Here is a 15,847-nt window from a genome sequence, read left to right as displayed (position 1 = left end):
CTCAGGGCTCTTCTCGATATTTCCACAAGCCACTCCCTCTGGCTATGCTCAACCACATCTCTATGACCAATATTTCCCTCAGACTTCCCTAGCAGCAGTCACGTGCCTTTTCCTTTACCTACCTTTTTTCACTCAGCTCTTAGATGATAGTTAATACATTTCTATTTCATGCTGCTGATTTCCTCACTATGTGATGGTAGACACGGACACACACTCGTGGAGTCTGGAAACCAACAGGAATGCTGGACGTTCAGATGTGGCAATATGCTTCAGTAAACCACATCTCTAAAACACAGGTCACCTACGTTAGAGGGACCCAAAATATTTATAGTAAGAAGCAGGAGGGCAAAGCTGAGGCTACTTGAAGATGCAAACACAGGAGACAGCACTCACTTCACCTGGTTAACAGGAACATGCCCGGTTGCAGTCAGAGGCAGGAGAAACAAAAGAACCTTACCTAACTACAATGTGTGCATGCGGGAAATTACTAAAGATAGATTAGTTTAAAGCACTGTAACATAGGCGGGAGGTTCTGGCACATGCACAACTGAAAGACCCAGGCAATGGTCCTTGCCTTACAGGTTACCATTACATAATTATTTTTAATCTTTCTCGTACTTAAGCCCTTCTTACCTATGGCAAAAAGCCCACAGACCCCAACTGCTGAGATGCTCCCAAAGATATCCAGGGCCGAGAAGCAGAAACACCTACCTCTGAATTTGTTTCACTCAGAGGCCTGTGAACCCTACTGCAATACCTGCGCAACCGCTTCACCCAGAAGCCTTTGCGCCCCCGTGCTACTCTCAGTTAACTGCTCCACCCAGAGGCCTTTGCACCCGGTGCTATGCCCTGCTAAATGTTTCACCAGAGACCTCGCGTCATGGGTTGCACCACAGACAGTAGAGCTCCCAGTACACATTTCTACCCATCGCCATTGTACTAGAGGCAATAGCAAAGACTTCTGCCGTCACTACTGACAGAAAACCACTCTAGCTGGACGTTTCAGAAGCGGAAGAGGGGGATTACGAAGATGAACTTCTGTAGACCTAAAGTGAGTTAAAAAGAATTCCATGTCCTATGAGAAAGGTGTGAGTTTTAAGGTACCTGTGATTGCAGCCATGGACTTGTAGAAACCTAACGTGACTTGATATGAAGCTTATGCCCATCAGGAAGAATTCCGTATTCCAAGGTCCTGCAGACAAGTAAGTGTATCAATTGCATGGCTGTTTGGGTTCTGGGGAAGTTGGAATTTGTTTCTGTGTGATAGAAAGTGAACTACTGGCAGTCAAGCAGAGAAAACAAAATCTAAACCTCCTACAGTGTTGCTTAGTAAGTGATGAGGTACAGTTCAGCAGCTGAACACATGGATTATGCACAGTCAGCACTTTCTTCTGCTGTTACCTTGTTGAAATCTTTATACTCACAAAGATTTGAAAGATCCAGACACCATTGTTCTCGATCATCATGATAAATAGACAGGTTTGGAATCCTCTGCTGTTGTTGGCATATGAGCCCTTGGATAAAGACTGCTGTCACAGTGTGTGTCCAACAGCTGTGGAGCCAGAATCCTGGGCTGACATTCAGGGCTGTCCAGAGAGCACTAAGTGGGCATAAACAAGGGAGCTGGCTTGTAGTGGTGCCTGGCTCTTCCTCAGAACACCTTACTGTAACCTACCTCAATGAGGTCACCACATGCACAGTGCTTTGAGTAATGCCTCACACCTCCATGGCAGGACCTGGGAAAACCCACTCATTTGTTTCAGTCTCTTTTGTAACCACCTGGCTAGCCTGGCCACCAATGAGTCACCTTTCAAAGGGTGGCTCTCCTTATAGGGGCTCAGGTCATAATATCCATTTAGAATTCAGTGCCAAGAAGAGCTTATTCTTAGGGGACTGACAAGAGTAAAAAAGGACTTCCTGTTTTTCTCTGCATGTAGTAACACAAATAACTGTTTTCCTTTCCTTCAAAGGACAGCAAGTTTGATATAAACTGTCATGATGTTATCAGTGGTACTATCTCTGTCTTTTCAGGTTATTCTTTTCATTCAGAGTTGGATGTCCTGATAGGAAAAAGTATCTTTTACACAGCCAGTAACCCTTATGATTAGGGGGAACCATGACACCAAGGGATCAGTGAGGACATATGATAGTAGTAGTATCCAGGGAGCTCAAACTTCTTCCCTTTGGGGAAAGATCAGTGCCCCTGGGTCACTGTCATGTGTAGAAGGAACAGAGATGCTCTAGAGCATATTAAAGATCTGATGGGAGAGAACAGGACACCCACTTCTGTCTGCAGTCCTCCTATGACCCCATGGGGACGATTTGTCTGTTCAAATAAAGTTTTAGTTTATTGTTGTACCACATATTCGCACACAACAGCAGTCCGCCTCTCTCTGCTTGCAGCTTTTAAATTTTCTGCCTAGATTTATGTCTAGGACAAACAATTTGTTCATCCCATGAACATAGTCCCTTGATGAACATATTCCATCTCCCCAAGGCGCTTAGTAACACTGTCATCTCATGAATGAACATTCCATTCTATCACACCCAGGCTGCACACCCTTAACTGGAGTACACAGAGGGACCTCTGAATAGAAGTGTCATGCTTGTTGAGATCCCACTGGAGGATGTGCACAACACAGCTCCTGCCTATTGTTCCAGAGAGAGACACATAGCATGGGTGGGAGAAAGACACTGGAAGAAAGTTCCTCCACACCAAAGACGGCTCCGGAGAACATCTTCAAGACATCAACCCTTTAAGGAACTGAAGTCAACAGGCCTGTAAAAATAAGTATAGAAAAATTCTAGTCACAGTAACACTTCTGTTGCAGGCACAGCGTGGGGCCCAGGTCTCTCTTCACATCCCAGGTGGCTGATCTGCACCAGACACACAATGCCTAATATCAAAAACCACACAGTTTCAAACCCACGATTCCATGAAATTGGTCAGTTCCACAGGCATGTGGTGATGTCACTGCTGTGGGTGGTACCAACATAAAGAGCCCCCAGCTATCTCTACTTGCCCCATGCACACAACAGTGGAGGTGATGGATTGAGGGGACTTGAGAAGCACCTTACCCTGTCACTTGGTTCTTGCCAGAACAGAAAGGAACTGTCCTCACTGAGGACTTTCTTCAAGCTGACTCAGTGTTGTCTCACAATCCTGGTCAGGATAAGGTGCTAGGTGTTCCTGGAATCAGAACACATCTTTCTGTGTTCTTCTCTGCCCACCTACTTGTGGGCCTGGCTTTGTCCTACCTCTGTATCAATCAACAGAAACCTCTTCCATGAAGGAGATCTGAAAACAAGGAGTTTGAGAAAGAATTACAAAAGGCCAGTTGTGAATCTGTAAATGATCATGTCATCCTGGCGACCTGACCCAAGAAGCATCTCCTGTGTGCGTCTCTTCCACCCAGGTTTTCTATGCTCGGAAAGGTGGCCCTTTCCCAGGTCCCTGCAGGTGAGGCTGGCTGTAAGCTTTGATCTGGGTTGAGGGATGTTGCTGGTGTTTTCTGCAGTTTCCTAAGCATGATGCTTTGAAATGCTCACTGATTGGCTCCAGAAGCTCCTGGCCCTTCCCAGCCTGCAATGGGCATAACAATGAAGCAGCAGAAGCAGCAGCAGCAGCAGGGATGACAGAGGTAGCAAGGACATGAGCATGCCAGGCGCCAGCTCTGTGGTAAAACTGATTAATGTGCACCAAATACTTTGCAATAGAGGGTGCTGTCAGGGGATAGAAGAATCCAGTTCCTCTTTAACACATTTGAGGACCTCTGGGTATTTCTACTTAGTAGGAATGGAGCAAGAAATAATGAGCCACCCAGAGAAAACTCCACAGTGTCATATCAGGGCATCTCATCTGTTTTCCCATCAACATTTCCCTGCCCACCACAATACTTCTTACCAGCAAATTCTCTGGACTCTCGTGGTAAGCACCACAGACCTCACCTTGGATCTCCTCAAATGACAGTCCACAGGTAAGCATCACCGTCATGCACATGGCTGCGTATCCTGGGCCAAACTGGGACACAAGGTGCATCCTGGCTTCCCATGACTCCTAGAAAGCAGTGGAATAGGGAGCTGATGTGTCAGAAGGAAGTGGAGACAAGAGAAAAATGATCTGGAGGAATGTTTCTCAGAGGAGGAATCACTCAAAATATGAAAGTAACTTGTTTGCTGTGGATTCTCTCCACTTCAAGGAAACTTCATTATCCACTGTATATGTGTGTGTGTGTGTGTGTGTGTGTGTGTGTGTGTGTGTGTGTGTGTGTGTGTGTTTCCAGGCAGATGTAAAGAGTACCCAACAAATGACTCATGTTGGACTGTAAAGTGCACAATCAGAGAGTAGACCTGGTATCTCTGTGAGGGCTTTGGGATAACTCTCAGTGTGTCTGAGCAGCAGCCAGAATACTATGAAGGCTTGTAGCAGAACTTTGGGGCTGAGCTGTCTGTGCTCCCTCTGGATTCACTTCTGGACCCCAGATGCACTTTCACTGCTTCTCAGGTTTGTTGCTGCCTCTATCCTGGCCACACATGGAACAGGTCAGGTTCTCTGAGTTCCTTACTCCGCCTCCAACAGCACTGTCTTCTCAGCTCTCAGGGACACCTGGACACAGGCCGCTGAGCTGATGTCCTCACTGTGCATGAAGGTTTTCCCAAGGCTGGTGTTTCTTCTCGGTTTCTTTGGTAATCACCAGCACTCCATCAATGCACTGGGACTGCTGCCCAGTGTGCAGCTCCCTACATGGGATGGGCAGAAGGAACACTGCTCAGACCTTCTTCCCAGAGTCTTCCTTCAGACTTCAGGGGAAAACACCATTTTGCCTCTAGGTTAAGCCTGCAGTATAGACAGAGCTTCCCACTAGCACGCAGCTACCTGAAATTCCTACCTGGCTCTCTCCTCCATGCTCTCGTCTGCATCCTCACCAGGCTCCTCTCCACTCTCTTGTATCATCCTCCAGGGACCACAGGGCCTCCGACAGCACTTGAAACAGACAAACGAAATCTTAGAAATCTGCAGAACTTATGCTTGGCTGTGCTGGCCCTGTGCTGACATGGTCTCTCAGGCTGATTCCTCTTGAGTGCTCCATTGATCCCTACACCAACTTTCTCCAGCATCCTCGCCTAGCATTGGCCCACTATCCTCTGCTCTCTGCATGTAGCTCAAGCATTGGAGGGCTCCTCAGAGGAGGGAGGACAGGGTGGGATTTTTCTCTCTGGCATGATAGATACAATGTCACCAACCCCCTCAATGTACATGCTGGAATATATTAAGGGAAGGAACTAGAGAGTGTATTCTTTCCCATCACACCCCACCTACTTGTTTTAGCCTGTGTCTCTTTAGCACTCTTCATTGACTGGCATGATATTGTTATTTGTCACTGGCAGACAGCAACACAAGCTCCTCAAGGCCTTGGAAATCCTCCTCTTCAGGCCCTTCCATCCCCACCTTCTCAGTGGTACTCTGGGCACAGCCTGGCACTGCCTTTGGAGATGACCCTGATGGTCCGTTTTCCTGGAGGATGAGCTGTTCTCTTGTAAGGACTCATTCCCTATATTCTCTTCCTGTATTTTCTCGCTGGGGAAGGGGGTCCTGGTTGCAGACCCCCAGGCAGATGTGCTGCAACTTGCCTCTATAAACGCAGAGCTCTCATTGCTGACATCTTGCCTGTTCTCAAAGGTTGAGGCTTGTGATACGAAGACTGAGACCATGGTTACTGATGATGTTGCTTCTGTTCTTGTTGCCTTTCCTTTTCGTGATGGTAAAGTTGTGGAATTGATGCTGCCCTCCTCTCTGAGGGTCCACTTTCCAACGTGAGGCATAAGCCCCTGCAGTGGGGAGGTGTCTTCCAGGAAGCTACTCTCAAGTGAAAAAAGGGTGGGAGGCACACTGTGACTCCTCTTACAGCCTTTCCTCAAACCACCAGGCAGTTCAGAGAGAGTGTCCCAAGTGGAGGTAGGAAGGCTAGGGGCACTGGTTACCGTCCTTTTAGGCCAAGTATGGTTGCCAGTATTTGTAGGGTCCAGTGTACAAACTGGTCCTCCGTGATGAAATTGGGGCTGCTTCTTTTTAAACATCAAGTAAGTGGCCATGATGTGACTATAATTCCGTTCTCTCAAAGAGTCTCTGAGCTCCTTAATGTTATATCCTAGTAAGAACATTGCAAACGCAATGTTCGGCTCTGGTTCTAGAGGGATTGAAATCTCTGAGGATCCAAGTCTGTCTTCATCATGGCACAGCCATGGGTGTGCTAATAGTTCTTGGCTGGATGGCCTCATTGTGGGGTCTATTGTCATTAATCTATGCAAAAGATCTTGAAGCTCTGGGGACACAGTATACGGGATACAACAGCTCCAGGGGAGGATTTCATGTTTTATTTCAGAAAACAGTGTCACTTGGAAGGGAAAATGGCCGATAAGTACATAATATAATAACACCCTAGTACTCCATATGTCACATGGAAAGACATCATAAGCTTCAAGACCAAAGACTTCAGGAGCACAATATTGTGCTGTGCCACAGAATCCTTTCCACTTCATTCTAGGGGCCACTTTTTTGCTTAAGCCAAAATCTGCAAGTTTTACATGCCCCTCCCAATCCAGTAGAATGTTCTCGGCCTTGATGTCTCGGTGGGCAATATTCTGACTGTGTATATAGTTGATGGCCAAAGACAATTCCGTAAATATGCTACGTGCCTCATCCTCATCTAAAAGCCCATAGATGCTGATGTGTTTCTGCAGGGATCCCCGGGCTGCGTATTCCATCACGATATAAGTTGTGTGCTTTGTTTCAATGACTTGAAACAACTGTATTATGTTACTGTGATGCAAACGTTTTACTATGTCAACCTCAGAAATAACTAAGGTGTCTGTCTTTGTGCCCCTTTTCAGTATCTTAATAGCCACCATCATTTCTGTCATAACGTGGAGACCCACTTTGACTTCTGCAAAGGACCCTTTATCTATTGTGCCCAGGATGTAGTAACCGTGTGCCAGGGTGTTCCCTTCATGGCAATGGGTCTCAAGCTCTCTCATCATCACATTTCCCTTCTCTTGGTCGGAGTCACCAGAAGCTATAACAAGTAAAGATGGCAGGGAAAACAAATTAGAATTACTTCTAGGAAAGCTTACTGCTAAAGATCTAAGATTCAAAGTCAGGGATACCTCCAAAGACAAGTCTGGTGATGCCTCAAGGGCACAGGGAAACCAGAACAAAGCAAAGGCAAACACAGTGGATGCAAAGAAGGAAGGAGGCTCAGAGCAGAAAGAAGCAAGGGCAATAGAAGACTACAGTTTAGTCAGGAGAACGAGGATCCCCATATCAAAAGACAACACTTTGACAAACTTACCTAAGACATCCATCATGAAGGGCCAGTGCTGAGTTAAAGCCCAAACTTGAACATCAAGGCAGCTTTACCCGGAAATGCATGAAATGCAACCTGCCCCAATAGATAAACACAGTATGTACACAGGATGGGGCAAAAGCTGCACTGCACCTACGAATAAGAATGAAAATTTGTCAATTTTTTTTCTGGAAATGGATATACTTTGAGGTCACTGTGTTATACAAAATAACATATCCCAACAGAGACAAATACTGTAAATTTTTCCTTATATGCAGGATCCTTGTTGTTTGAGGCTGGACTGAAGGAAAGGAGAAGTATGTGGGGACTGGAGGATTAGAGAGAGGATGACATAGAGAGTAAAAGGAAGTGACAAAGTCAAAGAGAAGTCAGGAAAAGAAATGTGAATGTTAGCCAGGCAGGGATGCCACTCGGGTTTCTCCCCACATTTCATCTCAGCACTTGTGAGGCAAGGCAGGCAAATCTCTGAGTTTGAGGCTACTCTGGTCTACAGAGTAAGAAACCCAGTCTACAAAGAACAAGAAACCCAAATCAAACTAAAGAAGGAAAGAGAAAGGAGAAAGAAAAAAGAAAAAAGGAAGAAGGAAAATAGATGGATGTTAATCCAGAGAGCCAAATGAAAAAAGTTAAAGAAACACACAGAAGAAGATGGGGAAGCTGTAAACAAAGATCCCGAGTGAATCAAGTCATATAAACAGAAATCCAAACCTCTGAGCTCCTGGAAAGGAAACAGCAGGAAATAACTCACTCTGAGTAGGTATAGCTGATGTTCAATGTCAAAATTCAAACAATCATAAAATTCCAAATCTGATCCAGCCACCAACCACCAGGTCCTACAATCACTGCCAAACAGCTTTCTGCACAGAAGAACACAGAGCAGCCCAGACAGGGCATTAAATGATTGACTTTGGTCATTCGTCACAATGGCTCTTTGTGACATCAGAGCATTAGTGGCCACTCAGAGCTGGAACAACCCACAGTGGCTTTTCTCACTCCTTGGTACCAACAGGCTCTATCTCTTACTGTTCATTTCACTGAGAGCAATGACCTGACAAGAGGCACCTTAAGGGAGGAAGGGCTTTATTTAGTCTCATGGCATAAGGGGTTTTCTGGGAATGTTATGGTTCCCCCACTGGGGATTTAGCATCATGTCAAAAGGAATGTTTTAGATGGAGGTGGAAACAAAATGGATTGGAAGGACATCTAGATATTTCCAGAAAAGGAAAGAGCAAGAAATATGACCTCTCTCTGCCTCTCTCTCTCTCTCTCTCTCTCTCTCTCTCTCTCTCTCTCTCTCTCTCTCTCTCTCCTCTCTTTCTCTCTCTCTCTCTCTCCCTTTCCCTCTGTCCCAGATTTCTCTCCTTCTTCCTCTCCCTCCTTCTCCCTCTCTTTCCCTCCCTCCCCACCTCTCTCTCACGTCTCTGCTAGATGTTCCATCTTCCAGTCTTTTCAGACAACATCATTTTATTGATGGATGATGTTTCCATACAGTACAAGAGATCCTCTATATATACAGTATACCAGGAATGAACACAAAAGACTAGAGGATTAGGAAAAGTCCTATCCTAAAAATGTTTATGAATAAGCATAATGTTATGTATACATTACCATGAGATACACCAGCCTTCATTTTGCCATTGGTTAGATCTTAGTTATAGTAATGTTTCTATGTTGCCTTTTCACATTAAAAATATGTTTGTTTTAAGGAAGTCCTGGAAGCTACCTGTTCATGGACATATTAAAAACTAATTAGAAATCCCAGGGAAAGGCAACCAAAACCTTTGAAGAACATACAATCATATCTTCAAGAGCAGACTTCAGAACTGAGCTTGTGACTCTACTCTGCCTTTCAGAACCATCAAAACTAAACTAAGAATCTTTCATATACAGCCATGGAAATCTTACTCATGGAATCAAGGATTATTTGCACGTCAAGATGCAATAATAGTAGATATAACATGTAACAACAGATCAACACCAATGTGACCTGCTAAAGCATTTTGTCACTATTTCTAAATTTTACATCCACCTGACAGGAAGTGATATTAACTCTAAGTGCTAACGTCTTTCAGTAATAAGCATTTTATTTTTTAATGCCTACCAGAGGGAAACAGAAAGAGTTCTTTCTAGCATTTAAATGAAATGTGCAGTGGAACACCATCCTCTGGGAGCATGGCTGTGGCCATCCACACCAGAGCAACTGACTGCCACAGTAATGCCTCCCTGCCTCCCAAGATCAGCCCTGTTGCTGACTCCCCATAGGAGGTTGCTGTGAATCTTTAGACCTTTATCTGAGACCCCAGGCACTCATTTCTGGACCACTCTCCCAGACTTCTGCAATTCTACCCTCCACCCCAGCGTCTCCGGAAGTGCTAGCATATAGGGACAGATCATTAGCTGAAGGAGCTTCTGCTTTCACAGCTATGAGGAAGCCAGCAAGCGCACTATGTACCATAGTTTGGAAATGTAAGCTGTTTGGAGGTCACTCACACTCTAATAAATAACCAAGTTCATATCCATGCTCCTGTAAGAAATAACAATAAACCCACCGGTTCACCAAGCTAGACTTGGGTGGAATCTTTCCTTGGGTCTGTCACTGATACTCTATTTATATTGAGGCATTTATTCATATTTCCCCAGGTAAAGTCAATGCAACAAAATGAAGAATATTTAATTACATAGTTACTTTGTTCCATTCCTTACACCCAATAAATAATCATTGTGATAGAGGGGAGATAGAATAATTTGAAGTTACTTAGGTTTTATGGGCAGCCAGTTTAAACTGACAGTTAAATGGGTCTATGATCCCTTCCAGTACATAAGCCCCTTTGCACTTTGTGTGTACTTGTGCATGTGCGTGTGCATGTGCGTGTGCATGTGTGTGCATGTGCGTGTGCATGTGTGTGCGTGTGTGTGTGCGTGTGCGTATGTGTATTGTACAAGTATGTGTGTATTTGTGTGATTTCTGTATAGAGGTTGATGCTGGTGTCTTCCTCAATCTCTGTCTACTTTATTTATCAACGAATGGTCTTTCACTGAACCCAGAGCTTGCTGCTTCCAACTAATCCAGCTGGTTATTTGGCCTGTGGATTCCCTGTCTGCACCGCCCCAGTGCTGGGCTTACAGGTGACTGCTGTGTCCACCTGCTCTCATGAGGGATCTGAACTCCGGCTCTTATGCTGACATGACAATCACTTTTTTACTGAGCTCTTTACAGTTTGTTGCAATGTGTCCTGCACTCCCCGAAGCTGCTGCCACTCCACTGTTATTATGGAATGGAGAACTTGGGAAGCCATGCTCTGAGCCAGTTTCTGTCTATTGCATAGTAGAAGAACCACAGGGAATGCAAAAAGAATCACACTGGCAAACCCCAATCTTTTTACTTAGTTTCACCACTGAATAATGCTTGGGTTTTCGTTTTGATTACTGATGACTCTGTGCCTTCTGTCCGTATTAGTCTATTTTTAAACTGTGGAGTTTTTCTTTTCTTTTTTTTTTAAATTCATGCCTTTATTATAAACTATAAAAATTTTAGAAAATATAAAAAATAATTACACATTGCCAAACAGGATTATTTTTCTCAATTGGCTACATTATAATTCAAGCCAGTTTGTCTGGGTTCCTAATGCTAAGCTTAAACTAAAAGAAGACCCTGGGCTTCCACACCCACTAGAATTAAGTGCTAAGACATTGGCTTTGTAGGCTGTCTATGCCTAGTGGCAGCACCTCTGGCTGTGACCCCCAAACAAGTAAAGGGCTCTAGTCAGAAATCTGTACAGTGCTAAAAGAGTTGCCCTATACACCAAACACCCTAGGACAGGTCTTAATTAATGCTGTAAATCATTTGGTTCTAAACTAAATTATTTTTTAAAAAAAAATTGTTTCTTGGATTTGCAGTTCAAATCAAACAAACAGGACATATTTTTGCTGAGGTCTCTGAAGTTTCTATCTGGCTATGTTGGATTTAACTGACTATTTGAAGTCATCGTGAAATAGGATCCTTGTCAGTCAGTAGCTGACTACACTTGTCCCTGAGAAAAACCGTAATATCAGCACTGTTGGAGCCCTCGCCTCAGTTAGCCTGGCTGGTACATGTGCATCGGAAGGGCTCCGCTCCTCGTCTCATGCATCCTGCTAAGACTTTTCAGCCACACTCTCTGTTTCTCATAAAACTAGGGTTCAATCCCTTTTATTAGGCCCATCATGTATAAGTTTCAAATTGATTACTTAGCAGACGAAAATCAAACATTAGTGTCAGTGCTGAGAGGTATTGGAAGCGGCCTGTGGTGAACGCTGCCTCCATGGAGTAGGCCGGCCCTCTTCTAGATCAGCTGCAAGTTTTAAAGTTGGTGCTGTGGACGAGCTGGGCGGTGGTGGCGCACACCTTTAATCCCAGCACTTGGGAGGCAGAGGCAGGCAGATTTCTGAGTTCGAGGCCAGCCTGGTCTACACAGTGAGTTCCAGGACAACCAGGACTACACAGAGAAACTCTGTCTCGAAAAACCAATAATAATAATAATAATAATAATAATAATAATAATAATAATAATAATAAAATGAGAAGGAATGATCCAGGGATGAGAAGTGAATACATCACTCTCTTCCTTTTTAACTTCTAGCTCAGAGCCTTGTATTTCTTAAGCAATTCTCTTATCACGTTGCTTTGTATGTGTGATATCTGGGTGGTTGTATGTTCTCAGGTATGGGTAGGTACATGTATGTGCATATGCATGCAGGGGTCGCCAAAGAGCGACCTTCAGTATGGTTCCTCAGCAGATGCTGCTAACCTTGTTCTTGAGATTGGTTCTCTTGCTAACACCTGTACTTTTCAATACAGCTAGGCTGCCTGGCCAGCAAGTTCCAGGGATTACCAGCTTTTGCCACCATGCCTAGTTTTTAAGGTAGGCATTGAAAACCAACCGTAGAGGTCTTCATGGCTACAAGGCAAATATTTTGCCAACTAAGCCACATCTGTTTTTAAAGAATCTTACCCCCAATGAGTACATATGTAGTAGTATGCACATGTGTACCTGTGGTGGCTTACCTAAAGAATATGAAATCAATCCATTCTTCTCAATAACCATTCGCCAACAGGATCATCTTAGCTCACAGGAATAACTAATCTGACCTGTACAATATTTTAAAAAGTAGTAGTCAGCTTTGAAAAACTGAAGCTAAGAGTGGTGGTACAGGGCTATAATATCAACTTTAGAGGAGCGGGGGAAGGGGAGGCAGGGAAATCAGGAATTCAAGACTGAGTTTTCATTATAGTTTCGGGGTAGCCTAGACTAAATGAGGTCATGTCTCAAAAAAAATTAAATAGAAAAAGAAAAATTGGGATTGCAAATCTAGAAGGTAGGACCACAGTACACCAGACATGGCAATGTCTACTGGAGTTGAGAAATGCCTGTTGCACCATTTAATTCTGGAAGGAGGCTGTCGGGTCACAATCCACACCTCTCTGTCTCTGTCTTTCTCACACAGACACTCATACACACACACACACACACACACACACACACACACACACACACACACACCCTATCTCACAGCTGTCCCCTGTAGTCACTTGCACTTGTAAGTCCAACCAATGTCCTAATGGCGAGCACACCACTAGAGTTTGTACCATGCTACAACCTGTCTTGCTTTTACTGTGGTGGCTGTCACATCTGTCCATATAGATGCTCTAAAATGGCCTTTGAGCATTTATTTTCAGCTATAGATTCTGATATGTTATTTTTGTTTGGCTTTTGTTTTGCATCCCCCCTCCCCACTACCACAACCCCTTTAGACCAGACTGTCATATGTAGCATGAGCTGGTCCCAAAGAACATGATCCTCCTGACTCAACTTGGAATCATCATGCCCTGCTGATCACATGTGTTTTGGGGGGGATGACAAGGCTGAGGAATCAAACTCAGGCTCTCGTACATGCTAGGCAAGGGCTGTCATTGACCTATATCCTGAGCCCTTAGTGACACCTTCTTTACAAACCAGAAGACGTTTTCTCTTCGGCTTTATCAAGAACACCAGCTATGCTTCTGTGAAGCCGTGTGCTTGTTTTTCCCTCATAAATACAGCACTTTATCTGTTCTTTCTCATTTGCCTGATGACTAAAAATTCTAAAGTGTAGAGATGGCTTGGCTGTTAAAGGCTAGGCTCACAACCAAAAATATAAGAGTCTGGTTCCCAGCACCCGCGGCTGTCTCTCCAGCCATTAATAAAATTAAAAAAAAAAAAAAAAAAAAAAAAAAAAGTAAAGCGGAATCTGTAAGCTGTTCTCAGCAGCAGTCTTGGCCATGGCTCTGATCACTCCAGCCTCAGTCTTCCCTCTCACACTATGTACAAAGTAACATTTCTTATATTTTAGTGAAGAGAAGTGGAAGACTAGAAAGCTTAATACCTAGTGTTCTAGTTTCAATTCTGTTGTTGTGACAAAATACCCTGAGAAAAAGGAACTGTGGCAGAGGGGAAACCACAGGGGAGAGGGTTTACCTGGCTTCCAGTTCCAGACTATGGTTATCATTACAGGGAAGTCAAGGCACATCACATTGTCACGGGGAAGTCAAGGCACATCACATTGTCACGGGGAAGTCAAGGCACATCACATTGTCACGGGGAAGTCAAGGCACATCACATTGTCACGGGGAAGTCAAGAGCACAGAGAATAAACAGGTAGTTCCATTCAATTCAATTTTTCTACTGGGATACAGTCTAGGACCCAGCCCACGAAACAGTGCCACATACAATGAGCATGAGAGGCTGAGACAGGAAGATAATGGGTATAAATTCACAAGGACAAAAACAACAGAAGAAGGAAAGGAAGGTCAAGAGATCCTGGTAGATTTCTAAATAGAGAGAGCAGGAAACCAGTGAAGAAGAAAACAGCTCAGAGTAAGAGAAATGGATGAAGTGAGCCAGTTGAGAGCTGTGCAGTGAGCTCAGCCAGGAGATGTGTGCGAGAGTCAGGACTGGAGTTTGAATCCCTAATGCTTATGCAAAAGCTGGGCACTGTGGCACACACCTGTCACCTCGATACTCAAGGGGCAGAATACAGGAAGATCCCTGGGGTTCATAGGCAATCTTGTGTCAAATAAATAAATAGAAAAGAAGACATGGTAAAGGAAAGACTTAGACACTCGTGAAAAAGTAAAACAGTGCTTAAGAAAAAGACAAGTGTACAACAGCCGCCATGGGATGCTGCCTGCTCTGTGCTACTCATGCAGTCACAGCAGTGAGAGCGTCACCATATACTTAGCCAAAGGAAGTGAGTTTATTGGATGAATAGGGGAAGCACAGACAGGGAGGAGCTTTGAGATCAATTCCCCTTACTTAGTATGACCTGGATTTCAAGACTTACTTGTGCCCAACAGAAAAAAGTGCAGACAACAGAATGTAACCTTGGAGAGTAGGTAACAGCAAGCACCACAGCTCATCACCCTTACGCTCTTTGGACCACGTGATGTGGGAAAACACGCGGCTGTGGCATGAGCCCAGTGGAGAAGCCAAGAAGAAACGTAGGGCTCTAGCCAAGAAGTGAAAGAAGCCAACACCCATGTAAGTGAGCCATCTTACAATCAGCCTCCATCCTCAGGCAAGCCTTCAAACACTCACACCCAAAGCCCAGAATCACCAACTGTGATGGTAATTCTGGCTCTCAGCTTGACTTAATTAACACCTACCAGAATAATGAAGCAAAACCTTGGCTTTACCTATAATGGTGCCCAAAAACAATTAGATCATGAGGTCTCTGACCTTATCAAGAGATCCCTCAGTGAGTTCATAATGTGATGATTATTGGGAGGTGGTGAAGAATTCCTTCCTTCCTTAACATGTTCCTGTCAGGTGCTTGGATACAGTGACAAACATAATACATTTAGAATAAATATTTTAAAACATTTATCAATCTATTGATTCATCCATTTATTTAGATTGTGTGTGTGTGTGTGTGTGTGTGTGTGTGTGTGTGTGTGTGTGTGTGAAGGTATATGTGTAACCGACAGAGGGCTATTTACAGGAGTCACTGTAGGTCTCTCTTTTCCTCAGAGGCCATGGGGGTTCAGACAACTGACAAATGGGCCACTGTAATGAGAAGAGAACTCTATTGTTCCAGAAATAGGGTACATAAATGGCTTTTAGGGGTACAGGTGGAAAGTGCTAACACAGAACCTATAATTATCATGTGAGCAGGAAGCCAGAGCCGGACTTGTGAGCTGAGTTCAGCTTGTGCAGCTCTGTATAAGGTCATTCTTCAGATAAGGCCAGGCCCCAGGATTCAGAGACACTCTCAAGACAAAGTCAGCCAGAGAAAGGGAAGCTCCTCTAAGAAAGGGAGCCCTCCCCACCATGGGAGACTGCGACTTTAACAGCAAGGTTCCCCAACAGTCATCAGTTGGTTTTCTCTTTCAGTTGGTACAATGAACTCTGGGGATTAATCCTCAAAGTCCTCATGCATAGAATCTGGGATAATAAATGCTTGTTGTT

At 44.4% G+C, this 15,847-nt stretch overlaps 1 protein-coding gene across 1 annotated transcript in view; it reads right to left on the bottom strand.

Moving 5' to 3' along the window:
* Positions 1–2,808: 2,808 nt before the first annotated feature.
* Positions 2,809–15,847, bottom strand: part of LOC117720487 (sperm motility kinase 4A-like) — a 45,432-nt gene continuing 32,393 nt past the window's right edge. Inside the window, exons 3-7 of the mRNA XM_076913152.1 lie at positions 7,350–7,496; positions 5,321–7,073; positions 4,890–4,984; positions 4,566–4,740; positions 2,809–4,057 (exon numbers count right to left, since the gene is read on the bottom strand). Coding sequence (XP_076769267.1) covers positions 5,341–7,073; positions 7,350–7,365 — 1,749 coding nt within the window. The 5' untranslated portion in view covers positions 7,366–7,496 and the 3' untranslated portion in view covers positions 2,809–4,057; positions 4,566–4,740; positions 4,890–4,984; positions 5,321–5,340. The remainder of the gene's footprint in view (positions 4,058–4,565; positions 4,741–4,889; positions 4,985–5,320; positions 7,074–7,349; positions 7,497–15,847) is intronic.

The sequence above is a fragment of the Arvicanthis niloticus genome, chromosome 15, assembly GCF_011762505.2.
Source record: "Arvicanthis niloticus isolate mArvNil1 chromosome 15, mArvNil1.pat.X, whole genome shotgun sequence".
In the NCBI taxonomy this organism is placed as follows: Eukaryota; Metazoa; Chordata; class Mammalia; order Rodentia; family Muridae; genus Arvicanthis; species Arvicanthis niloticus.
Note: the sequence above shows the minus strand (reverse complement) of the source record. Positions and strands in the feature narration are given on the sequence as shown.